The 12,193-nt window shown below is 43.1% G+C and overlaps 1 protein-coding gene across 1 annotated transcript in view; it reads right to left on the bottom strand.

Moving 5' to 3' along the window:
* Nucleotides 1-1,203: 1,203 nt before the first annotated feature.
* Nucleotides 1,204-12,193, bottom strand: part of NCKAP5 (NCK-associated protein 5) — an 851,304-nt gene continuing 840,314 nt past the window's right edge. The window contains exons 15-18 of the mRNA XM_006834602.1: nucleotides 7,660-7,956; nucleotides 4,809-4,939; nucleotides 1,540-1,672; nucleotides 1,204-1,223 (exon numbers count right to left, since the gene is read on the bottom strand). Of these exons, the coding sequence (XP_006834665.1) occupies nucleotides 1,204-1,223; nucleotides 1,540-1,672; nucleotides 4,809-4,939; nucleotides 7,660-7,956 (581 nt within the window). The remainder of the gene's footprint in view (nucleotides 1,224-1,539; nucleotides 1,673-4,808; nucleotides 4,940-7,659; nucleotides 7,957-12,193) is intronic.

The following is a 12,193-nucleotide window of genomic DNA, read 5'->3' as shown; positions in this document are numbered from 1 at the left end:
TCCTTGGAAGAAATGACAACCATTTTCTTGTTTTGAATATCTATTGTCTACAGTGCAGCAGAAACTTTACACATATGATGTATCCTAAGCAGTTGAAACAGCTGACTCAGAGGAGGCTCTCAACAAATACCTGTTCAATAAATGAATGAGGAGTCCTGGTGTGGCACTGCAGGATAATACGCTGGACTGCAAAGTTATTTGAACTACAAGGTCGGCAGTTTGAGCCCACCAGCCACTCTTCGGAAACCCTATACAGGGACGCTATGGGTCAGAACCTACTCAATGACACTTAACAACAATAGCATCTTAAAGCTAGAAGAGGCCCTGGGAACCGTTCTTGGGTGGGGCAGCCGAGGGTTGATGTTGTTATTAAGTGCTGTTGAGTCAGTTCCAGCTGGAACTGCCAACCTTGTGGCGCAAACCAACTTTGCAGTCCAGTGCATTACCCCACAGCGCTACACCCCATGATGGGTTCAAAGGAAGAGATCCGACTCTGAGCCTGGTCTGTTCATTCCCTAAGATGATGCCATCCCTTCCCCTGACACACGCAGAAGGACACAGATGAACCACAGAGAGCCAAGGAAGACAAGCACCTAACTCAGATGTTGGGACAGTCACCACAGTACTCCTTGGTAAGATTGTATGACTTAACTGTGTGTCCTGATCCTCTGCCAACATGTCAGAAGCAAGGAACACAGTGATAGCTTCAGACTACTAGGCTGCTACTGTATGCCAGACTTAGCCCCTTGTCCCCAGATGCTGCTAATACCAAGAATCTTTGAAAACTGGAACTATATGAGAGTAATATATTATCCTTGTTGTAAAAAGAAATTCATGGTTTCATCATATGATTTAGTAATCATTATTAAAAATAGTTGATTACTATGAAAAGAATGATTCTTCATTGCATCACTAAAATATTTCCGACAATCCAAAATGGATTAGAAGGAAAGCAGTAGCCAGCCCACATTGTGTGTTAGGAGGTCCTCTGACCTTTTGTATTTGTAAGGAAATGCCATCTGAATGGACATATTTTTAAATGTTGAAGAGTGATGGCGTTTCTTTGGTCAGTTCCGAAATAAAAACAAAAAAAATACAGTGAGGGAGCTTCAACCTCCTAAGCGAGCAGACGTGCGCATATGGTATAGCTAATAGGTGTGGAGTCACACAGCATGATGTTACCTGGAAATCTTGCTGCATGGCTCACAGGATGATGTAACTTGCTAAAGCATGTAATTAAGAACAAAGTTATCTTTATAGTCATCCCTTCATTACCCAGTTTACTCAATTGGAGACTTTTTTTTTTTTTTTGAAATGCTAGATTAGGAAATACATTTCATTAGACTACACTCCCATGTCATGAAAACCAATTGATGTGCATAGACCATCTTCTGCACAGACCAGAAAATTAGATCTCAAGAGAGAAGAGGAGCTAAGATCAAATCAAGGGGGAGGGTGATGAATGAGCACAGTGAAAGGCACTATCAGTGGCTTCCAGAAAGAGGCACCTGGCTGTCCAGTTCGCTCTCTGGACCTTACCTTTGGTGGCACTCTTCATTGCTTTCACTAACTTTCCCCTTCCAGCTCCAAAACCAGGATCTCCATAGTCCGTGTCACTGTCACCAGCATTACCTTGGCTGGCAGAGTATGCACACATTCTGGGTACCTTGTCCTAGATGAGTAATATGAAACTGTTAAGACTATTCATGCAAATTAAGATGGGCAGAACATCCTGTGAGGATGGGAAACATTCATTCATAGCTGTCATTGAATGCTGTGAATTGCCTTCCCATTGCTCACCCCCCGCCCAGAAGAACAACTCTGATTTGTCAACCTGTCTGTCTTAGTTGGAGCTGGAGCCATCTTGTCAATTATCATAGCTGTAGAAATGGCCTGCCATCATGTAGTCATTGACAACACTCTGCCATGGTACCACGTTACAGACTCTGCATTTTGCTTCCTTCTTTATAGAGTCTTATTTTCCTCTAGTGCCTTTTATGAGTTGCTGTTCCTAGACAAATGACTTATTTATTTAATGGATCTCATCAGTGGCTTTCAAATATTACATTCTCTCTAAAATAAAAAAATCAACAATAGGTGCAGAAGAATAGATGCTTGCCTAATTTGTTACATTCTCCCCAAAGGGCAGTAGCGTTGAGGAAAGTAAGCAAGTGCTGACTCCTTGTAATCCTCTAATTTACTGGCTATTCCTGGGTCAAGAGACTCAGCTTCCCTTGTGCTCACATAGCCTGGCCCTGGGGGATGAAACTGGTGTGACAACTATGGCATGTTCCAGAATGTCTAAGGCAGTATCAACAGTGCTTCCTACTGTGTACATAACAGTGTACATAAGTAGATGGCTGGATTTAGGGCTGCAAGTCCTGTGTGTACAACTGGGGGTATCTGGGACCCTCTTATCTTTCCAGACTATCCCATTAGAGTACCTTGGTTGTTATGTGTCGTGCAGTTGGTTCTGACTCATAGCAACCCTGTACAGGGTTTCTGAGGCTGTAAATTTTTATGGGAGTAGAAAGCCTCATCTTTCTCCTGCAGAACAGCTGGTAGTTTCAAACTGCTGACCTTGCGGTTCACAGCCTGATTCGTAACCACTGAGCTACCAGAGCTCCTTACTCACCATCAATGCCAATGGTTCAGATCCATACACATGGATGGATTCTAGGGTTTGTTTGGAGGAAGTCAGTTATTGGGGATTATGGAAAGTCCCTCAGGTGGGGTTATACTTTCAAGCAGTCACTTAATCATTTTATGCCTTTATTTATTTATTCACCCACTGAACAGATATTGATAGAGTACTTATTCAGTGCTGATCATTCTGCTGGGGCCTGGGGATACAGTGTTCAGTGCAACAGATGAAGCTATTGGGAATTAACTAGTAAGGATACTGCCAGGGAAAGACCCCAAGGTCTACTGCCTAGGAGTCCAGGTAGCCCTGTATCTTGCGCTCCAACAGAATTCTGGTAACATTTTCAGCTGTGGTGAGAAACAGTCTTTCATCCCTCCATTCAACAAACACTAACTGAGCCAGGAGCTGTGTTGGATCCTGGAAATACACAGCAAACTCTTGCTGAAAAATTTCCCACCTTGCAGTCAATGAAGCAGGGCTGTAAGTTCTAGGCCACCAATGGTGACCTTAACAAGCTGACGCAGGCTTTCCAGGTGGGTGAAGCTGGAGCATGATGGTGGTGCCGGGGTCTCAGGAGGGATGTGGAGATTGCTATCTGTGTATGCTGTGAGGCTCACCCACTGTCTCAAAGAGAAGAGACCGAAGCCTGCTTGGCCACTGTGGAGATACCTTCTTCTTCTCCTCTTTCTGGGAATGGTTTTCCTCCTGTTTGCTATCGTAATTACCTTTTGTTTCTGAAGTACTGTCCCCTCACTAACTGTTAGGATGGTCTCAATTTTCTAGTCCCCAAAGCAAGCACTGAGCCCTGTGGAAGACATTGGTTCTCCAAATGGGTTCTGTACTCTAAGCAACAACAGAATCAGCTGAAAGCTTGTCAGAACTACTTCAGATGTAGTGAAACAAACCCTGAGGAGAGGGGCAGCAAGCTGTGGTTTACCAAGTCCTTCAGGTGATTCAGATGCCTGATCAAGTCTTTGGAGGAGTTCTAAAACTTTGGTGTCTAACTTAAGGTATGATAAAGTACAGTGATGTCCTCCTTTCTCTCTCAGACCCCCCTTGATCTATGGAAGCAGTCATACTGAGTACTGGACATGGAGTCCAGAAGGCTGAGGCCTATGTTCAGCTCCATGGTGACTTTCCTTTGGACCTACACTGGTTCAGTTCAGCTTCTCTCTGGGAGTTGGTGGCCTCCTCTGTAAGATGAAGCCATAGATCCAGAGTGCCTCTGACCCTATTCCTTTAAGGTCCCACATCCACACTGAGGAGCTATTGGCTGAAAGAAGTCTGTCACACGAGGTGTGGAGGACCTCAGCTGTGGAGTATCCTGGGGGCCGCCTCTTCATAGTTAGACAGTAACTCTAGTAAAGGTAGGCAGGGGGCTTCTGATGCTAAGATGGGATTGCTAAATGCAGCAGGAGTGGGATAAGTGAGAGGTGGGCACCTCTGGTGATGGGTCCAAATGTCTCTCCCCCTCCTCCACTCACTGCCAAGCACCACTAAGGCCTGCACGGGGGTCAGCCCCAGAAGAGTAGCGGAAGAATGAAGTGGCTGAATGCAGTCCAAGTAACAAGATACAAATGGTAAATGAAAGGGAGATTATAGGGAATCCCAAATTAACACTTGGGGATGGGGTGGAATGTGAGGAAATAGTCGATGGACTATGAGCTCCTCCCCAGCTCCAGTCACAAGGTGGTCTGTAGGAGGGTGGAGGAAGACTGCATAGCACAAACTCAAGAAAAGAGGTCTCACTGAGACTAGTAAGTCCCATGACCATTCCAAAATTCAGTGTATTCATCTCTAAAAGGGGTATGATTATATAGTTCTACCAGTTTCAATGATAATACATAGAAAACTGAATTCTAAATGGTGCCATGTGGCTTGGGAAAGTGAAGGCTGTTTCTCAGTGTCCAATCAGAGAAAAGCATCTACACTTCACTAATCTGTATGGAGATCATTGAACGCCTTTTGAATTCTCCAGAGGGCTCCCAAGACCTCACTGTGTTACTTCACAGTGGGAAAAGGATGAACTCTGAATTTTTGCTTTTACTCAACACATCAACAGCAAACTTGATTTTAAACGACATCTCTCACAAAAGAGTTTTGAGTTCATTTGCCACTTTCAGGACCAACAGGTGTGGCATGTGCCCCTTGGTTAGTTCCTTACCTGCGTCTCATCTGCTGTGTCTTCACACCCCCAGTCTGGATCACTTGCCACTGTGTTTTCAGCATATTCAAACGATGGGCATGTTTGAGGCCTCGGCTCTGCTTCATTCTGCTTTTGGGAAGCGATTTTACCTATAGGAGGAAATGCATATGAAGCTACAGACCAGCTTTCAACAACCCTTTACAAGCTTAGGGAAGGTGGTGGTGAAGTCATTCAGAAATACAAAAAAGGTTCACAATATGGTGAAAGCCACGCTTCCTTGGCATTCAGTCTTTGGTAAGTCTGTGCTAACTGAGGCATGTGAATTGCTATGTGTATCTCTAGAGTCCAGCGACTCAGGAAAACTGTCCTCAGACCACTTTTCCACAAAACATTAATAGTCTCTGCATGTCAGAAAGGTTTCCGTGAGCAATCCATTTGTGAAACAATGAAGTTATGCCTCAAATAATGTTATTTATCAATCAACGGATTATTTATTGTTTGTTTGGAGGCCTTCTCATAGCTTAGCTTCCAAAAGGAGAATTGGAATGTGCAGTCTTTCCCAAACAGACTTGAGGGGAAAATCTTTGTTTTCCTACAATAGCTAGTAACATCTTTTGAACAGCACAGTTTGGAGAAACTTTGCTTTGACTCCCTGTGTACATAAAGAACAATTGGACAGTGCTTCTCAAACTTGAATGTGAGTATGCACCAGCTGAGATGGTTTTTTGGTTGGAGTCCCTGGGTGGTGCAAACAGTTGCTCAGTTGCTAATCCAAAGGTTGAAGTATTAAATCTACCCAAAAGGACTCAGAAGAAAGTCCTGGCAATCTACCTACCCCCAAATCAGACATTAGAAGTGCTATGGAATGCAGTTCTACTCTGACACATATGAGGGGGCTTCAAATACGTCGTGGAACAATGGCACTAAGAGATAACCGAATCTTCTCACAAACTTTTTGAAGCCCCCTCCTATGTGGGGTCCCCATGAATTGGAATCAACTCTCTGATAACTGGTGGAGCTTTGGTTAAAATGCAGATTCTGATTCATTGGATCTGTGTTGGGGTCTGAGATTCTGACAAATTCTAAGATGATACTGGCCCATGGACCACAGTTTGAGTAGGAAGGGTACAATAAAACCATCTCAATTAGCAGAGAATAATGAAAGAAAGTGTCACTGTTACTCAGAACTCTAGATTAACCTGCAGAGTGCATTCCTTCATCATGCTGGAGAGGAGAATTGCTGTTATTATCCTCTAGCCTCAAAGGCTGCCGACAGGGCAGGCTGTGACTCTCACTCACCAGCATTTAGGCGTGAGCCCAAGTTAAGTAACTGTGTTCTCATCAACACCGAGGGGTCTGTGCAACTGCTCCCATTTTAGAAATGGTGGGGGATAAAAGAAAATACAAACCTTAAGCTGAAAGTGAGTGGTCCACAGAGGATTTGACCCCACTTTCCTTTTGACCCAATCTGTTCTCTGTGCTCTGGTTTTTAAAAGGAGTTTTAAAAACACAGAGAAAGAGAAGCCTTGGAAAGCTAGTGGTCCCTGCCTCTGGACCACAGTGACAGGACTGCTTGGTGGACAGGAAGCTTCACGGTGGGTGGTACTTTCTACCATACACTACTTTCTTTCTTCCTTCCTTTTCTACAACTATTCGTGACAATTTAATTAAGACATAGACCTTACCAAACTGATGCAGTGAATATTAGCAGCAAGATCAGAACAATCTCCTTCCTATCCCCTTCTTATGGAGCAATTCAAGGCTTGCGGTTTCCATTCAATTTGTTATAATGACAGTGTTTAATCATGAAGTCTGCTCGGCAGCCTGCGCTGAATTGAGGTCACACATGTGACTACTGAGGCATGCAGCATATAATCTATAACTAAGGTTTTGCCCCTGAATCTCTGGAAGCATTGTCATCAATTAACAATTCACTTATTTAAAAAATAAGGTGCATTACAGCCTTTTAAAATGTAGCCTTGGCTTGGAATGAGCCGAAGTTTGTGATGAAATATTCATGGCAGTTGGTATTACCGAATGAAGGAAGAACTCGGCCATGGGAGTAACTCAATTCCATTTATTCAAAGATACCTAATTAAAAGTCTTCTAATTCCTCAGAAGCTTGTAATATAGTGTCTACTTGTGGCTCCTTTCTAATCACCAAATCAAAATGTAAGTCTGCAATTTAGAGTTCATATGATTAAGCGTGTTGTAAAAACAACATAAGCCATGCAAGTTAAAAATTACTTAGTGTTATCCTGGTCTGCAATAAATATTTTTAATCTTAGGGAACAATGAGAAAAACCTTGACCCTTACCTAGTACCTATGTTTAATCATGAAAGCTTGCTTCAGTTGACCATGACAAAGAATGGTCTGTCTCAGTGGTTAGGCCTGTGCACTCTACGACAGTTAATACACTTCACTGATAAATCAGAGTCTTTTATAGTTCAACGCATAAATATGTTTGAACAGGATAAGAATATGTCACAAGACCTATGGTTCTGGATAGAGTGCAAACAATATTTTAGCTAAATTTATGTCTTGGGCCTACATTGGCCTATATCCAGAGTTCAGTTTTAAAAGATAAAATCTATGAATGTATGTATTTTTTTCCTCACCCACTGGCATATCCATACACTGGTACATAAATGTTTGTCTTCACTGTATACTGTGTCCGTACTTCACTGTATACCTAATCCTGTAGACAATGTTGAGGACATGCAGGCATTTTCATTCCACAGTCTTTCTACCCCACAGGGCTCACTGACTGACTTACCACCTGGTCAGCTGCTTGTTTTCATTGTTGGCAGCAAGTGCATGATTGTGGGTAGGAAAGCAATTTAATTTGAAAAGTAATTGGAGCTTTACCTGAGGACACCGGTTTGGGGAGGTGGCTCTGAGGAGGTCGCACCCCTCTAGTGGTCATGATGGGGTCAGACATGGAGTGAACAATGGTGGTATCTGCAGGGCCCAGGCTGTCTGCGGAAGAAGGCACTTCTCGGTCAAGAGTTTGGGCTCTGATGGTAGAAGCTGCAGAGAGGGCTGGCTCAGTGTCTTCTAGGGGGTCTGCTTTGCAAATGTACCGTCCTGTTGAACGAGTTCCTGAATCTGGCAGTGGGAAGGTTCCAATCCCACTGTCTAGCGTTCTCATCTGGCAGCTTGATTCTGAGACAGAGTAACAGAGTGCGGAGAGTAACATGAGAATGCTGGCATAAAAGGGGTATTTGGATATAATCTTGAGGCATGGAAACATCTTGAAGGAAGAATTTAAGAGAAAGAAAACATCAGAACCATTTGGAAATAGTAATGATGGGCTTGTACATTTCCAGAGAGACATTTAATTGAACATGAAAATATTCCCTAAGCGGTTAAATAAGAAGGCTAGCCCCTTACAGACAGCAGGTCACAGGCACACGTACCCTAATGGTCTTCTAGTGCTGTAGTAAAACAGGAACCTTCATTAGAGACCCAAACTCAGTTGATCACCCTTATTTCAATCTTTAGGGAGCTCTGGTGACACCGTGGGTCGAATATTGGGTGGTTAACCGCAAGGTCAGCAGTTTAAATCCACCAGCTACTCCTCCAGAGAGAGATGAAGATGTCAGCTTTGGTAAAGACGTACAGCCTTGGAACCTTCTGGAGCAGTTCTACTCTATCTGATAGGATTGCTGTGAGTCTGAAATGCCTAGACGGCAGCGAGGTTTTTGTTGTTGTTGCCTTGTTCATTTCAGTTTGTGAACCATATGACTTCAGATAATTGCTGTTGTTACGTGCCATCAAGTTGGTTCTGACCCATAGCAACCCTGGATAGGGTTTCAGAGGAGCAGCTAGTGAGCTTGAACCACCAACCTTGCAGTTCAAATGGCTTTGCAGTCTGGCGCATTAACCCACAGTGCTACACCAGGACTCAGATAATTTGGTAACATTTATTAATTGAAATAGGATTAGTGATGAATACAAATACCAAATCTAAGGGTTGTCCTTAACAAAAGTAACTATCCCATCAGCAGTTCAGTGAATGTCTCGCCTCTCAATTTACATGTCAGGGCAAGGATTCTCAGAGAGGGTGCCCTATTCACAGGAACATCCCTGTCATGTGTACTTCATTTGACCCAACTGCTATGTGAGGTCTTCAAGAGAAATCTACAGAGCCACTTCTGGTCTTTCACACTTACTTTATGCAGTGACAAAACTTATTAGTCTCCCTGGATTTCTTGTCACTCACAGGGATCTAACTAATTCCTAGTACAAATTACATTGGCTTCACCCTGTGTATAGCATATTCTGTAATTATATCACCTCTTCAAAAAAATTTTTATGTACAGAGGAAAAAACAATCGCTGAAGAAATGATTAGATATTTTACTTCGAAGATGGTGGTTCAGTTTATCCAAGTCAAAAAGACTTGCTGACGCTTGTTCGCATGGTATTGTTGGGTGAAGCAGCCTTAGTAAAGTCTGTATCAGTAACTTCTAAATCTAAAGCTATATATACTAGACACAACTCAGCTGTGTTAGGCATGGTGGAAACATAGTAGAATGTGATATATAATCTTGGCTTCAAGAAACTCAACAGCTAACACATCTTTGGTTCTTTATGGAACGGTGGCTCCAATTGTGGTCGAAGTCTTCCAATGACCCTAGACAAGATCTTGAGCCTCTTGGGGTTTCAGGTCCCTTATAGGATTAAAATATGTTCATCTTTGAGGGCCTAGAACTTTACATGATGTCGATGGTATTGTGAAGTATCTACAAGAATGAAGGGTGGTATACTCAAAATATATTTATTTGTTGTTGTTGTTGTTAAGTGCTATCGAGTCGGTTCCAACTCATAGTGACCCTGTACAGGGTTTCTAAGGCTTTAAATTTTCATGGGAGTAGAAAGCTTCATCTTTCTACCATGGAGTGGCTGGCAGGCTTGGTCACTGAGTTTATGGTTTACAGTCCAGTGCTTACAGTATGGAGTCACCACGCTCCCATTTGTTAAATATTAGTAGATATCTCATAAGTGGTAGTGGTTGTGAGCCGTCAAGTCAGTTCTGACTCATAGTGACCCTGTATAGGATTTCCTGTATTAATCTTTATGGGAACAAAAAGAATCCTCTTTCTCCCACAGAGAGAATGGAACATTCAAACTGCTGACCTTGAGGTTAGCATCCCAGCTCATAATCTATGGCTTCTTATCGTATAAGTAAATAATTTATCATTAAATATGCCTCATACACAAGCTCATTTGATCCTGAGAAATTAGTGCCCAAACTTCAGAATCTGTACATTTTTCCACCTTCTGCCTGAAAACCAGTTTGCTATGAGGAGTAGAATACTGGGAATAATTAAGTACTATGATTGAAGACTAGGGGGTGAGTAGGGAGAGTCAGGTTTCCTAGGTTCTCATAGGTTTGTTACTTGGTTTTTTAAGCTGTAGAAAAATGAAGTCCCAACTGAAAGAAAGGCTTCAGTCTCCAAAAGGATATTTAGTAGGAAGAAGCCAGTCCCCTCTCTCCAGCATGGTGCCCACTTAGCATCTCCTAGACTACCAGATCTCAGGACCACTATGGGCTAGGTTTTAGCCCTCATTCATTTCAGGACCTCTACCTTAGCTTTACTCTCAATGAGCCTTACAGATTACTTGTATTCATCTCTATTCATTTTTGAGAAATGATGGGTCTTTTGAGAAACAATCAGCTGTTTTCATGGAGAGACACTTCCAAAAGTGTTTAAAAAAATAGACTAGTATTCAAATTCAGAGTCCTTTCTTCATTTTAGCCTAGATAAACAACAATCTTTGAGTCTAGCATGTTCACATGCTGCACAAGTACTCAGGTAAGTCTGAAATGTTTGAAATATTTCAGTCCCACATGGGAGTCCTGGTGTGGTGCTCTAGGATAAGCACTGGACTGCTAACCACAAGGTCAAATCTCCTTGGGAACCCTACACAGGGCCGCTGTGAGTTAGAACTGACTTAATGGCACTTAACAACAACAAAAACCCAGGAGTTGTGTATTCTCACCAGGCCTCACCTCGACTTTGGAAATAAGAATCAATGATCATGGGATGCAACAACTGAGATGGGTTAGACCCTGGACCCAGGGCTTCCAGCCATAATAATTGACTCTTGGTACCCTCAGCTCTACCTACTCCTAAACCAAAGAGTGCTCAGCTTGGCAATGCACACTTTATTTCCCTTCCAAGAAGGTGGTTCATGAACACTTTGTCTACTAGAGCTACTGTGGCTCTTAGTGGCACACAAAGTTTGCTTTTGGCTACTAATTGAAAAACTGGCACCAACTAGCGTCATGGAGCACAGTCCTACTGATCTTCATCCATTAAAGATCCCAGTTAGGAAGGCTGCCATGAGATGGAACAGACTCAATGGCAACGTGTTTATTATAGCTACTAGAATCCCTGGTTGGTGCCGTTGATTAACGTGCCTGACAGCTCACTGAAAAGGTTCAAGGTGTACCATAGTGGTTCAGAGGTACCATAGTAGAGAGAGATGGCAATTTACTTCAGAAAAGTCAGTCAATGAAGACCCTACAGAACACAGTCTACCTCTGACACACGTGGGGTCATCGAGAATTGGATTCACCTTGATGGCAACTGATTTTGGTTTACTATAGCAACTAGGAATTCACTGCTTCCTTTGCATTATCAAACAAAAATTTAATTTCACAAAAATCCTGTAAGGAATGAACTGTTAGTGGTGTTTCACAAATGTGGAATCCCACCTTGCTCACAGAGCTTAATTAACTTGTCCAAGTCAATGTTCCTAGCCCATGCTCTTAGCCCCAACTCATACTGATTCCTTCAGAAAAGCAGAGCTAAATTTCAGATAAGGGGTAGCCACTGAGGAAATCATGTGAGAAGGTTCATAGCATGTCCCCCTGCTCCAAGGCAGGATTCCAGTGCCCCATCTGAGATGAGTACTGACTTTGGTTCCTGTCTCTCCAAATTCTGTGATGGAAATCTGTGGTCAAATCCTTGCCAGCTCTGTGTAGCTGCAGAGAACCACAATTGCCTAGTAGCTCTTCCCTTTGTCCTTTTGTAGTGGCCCTTAAACGTGTACCCTGTTTATGCTCTGGAGTTTCTGTTGCCTCCCTGGTAACGGGTACTACTTCCAAGGGTAAAGTTTTCCTGGCTTTGGCTAAAAAGTCTCTCCCCTCCACATTATTTATGACTCAAGTCCCAGAGAGCACTGGATCCAGTCCCTTTTAAATGGAGATTCATAAAGCCAAGTGAGCTTCTTAGCTGCTGATCAGCAATCTATCCAGAGATAGCCCCCAAACACCTATGTAGGTTGGCATGGCCTGCAGTCCAAGGCCAGGGGGCACAGGAGAGATCTCAGGCAGGCAGAGGAGATGTGGTGAAAGTATTTGGAGTCCATCTGGTAGCCATCTGAGGATA

Source organism: Chrysochloris asiatica, unplaced genomic scaffold (genome assembly GCF_000296735.1).
Source record: "Chrysochloris asiatica unplaced genomic scaffold, ChrAsi1.0 scaffold00012, whole genome shotgun sequence".
Lineage (NCBI taxonomy): Eukaryota > Metazoa > Chordata > Mammalia > Afrosoricida > Chrysochloridae > Chrysochloris > Chrysochloris asiatica.
The sequence above is the reverse complement of the archived record's forward strand: the minus strand, read 5'-3'. Positions and strand labels throughout refer to the sequence as shown.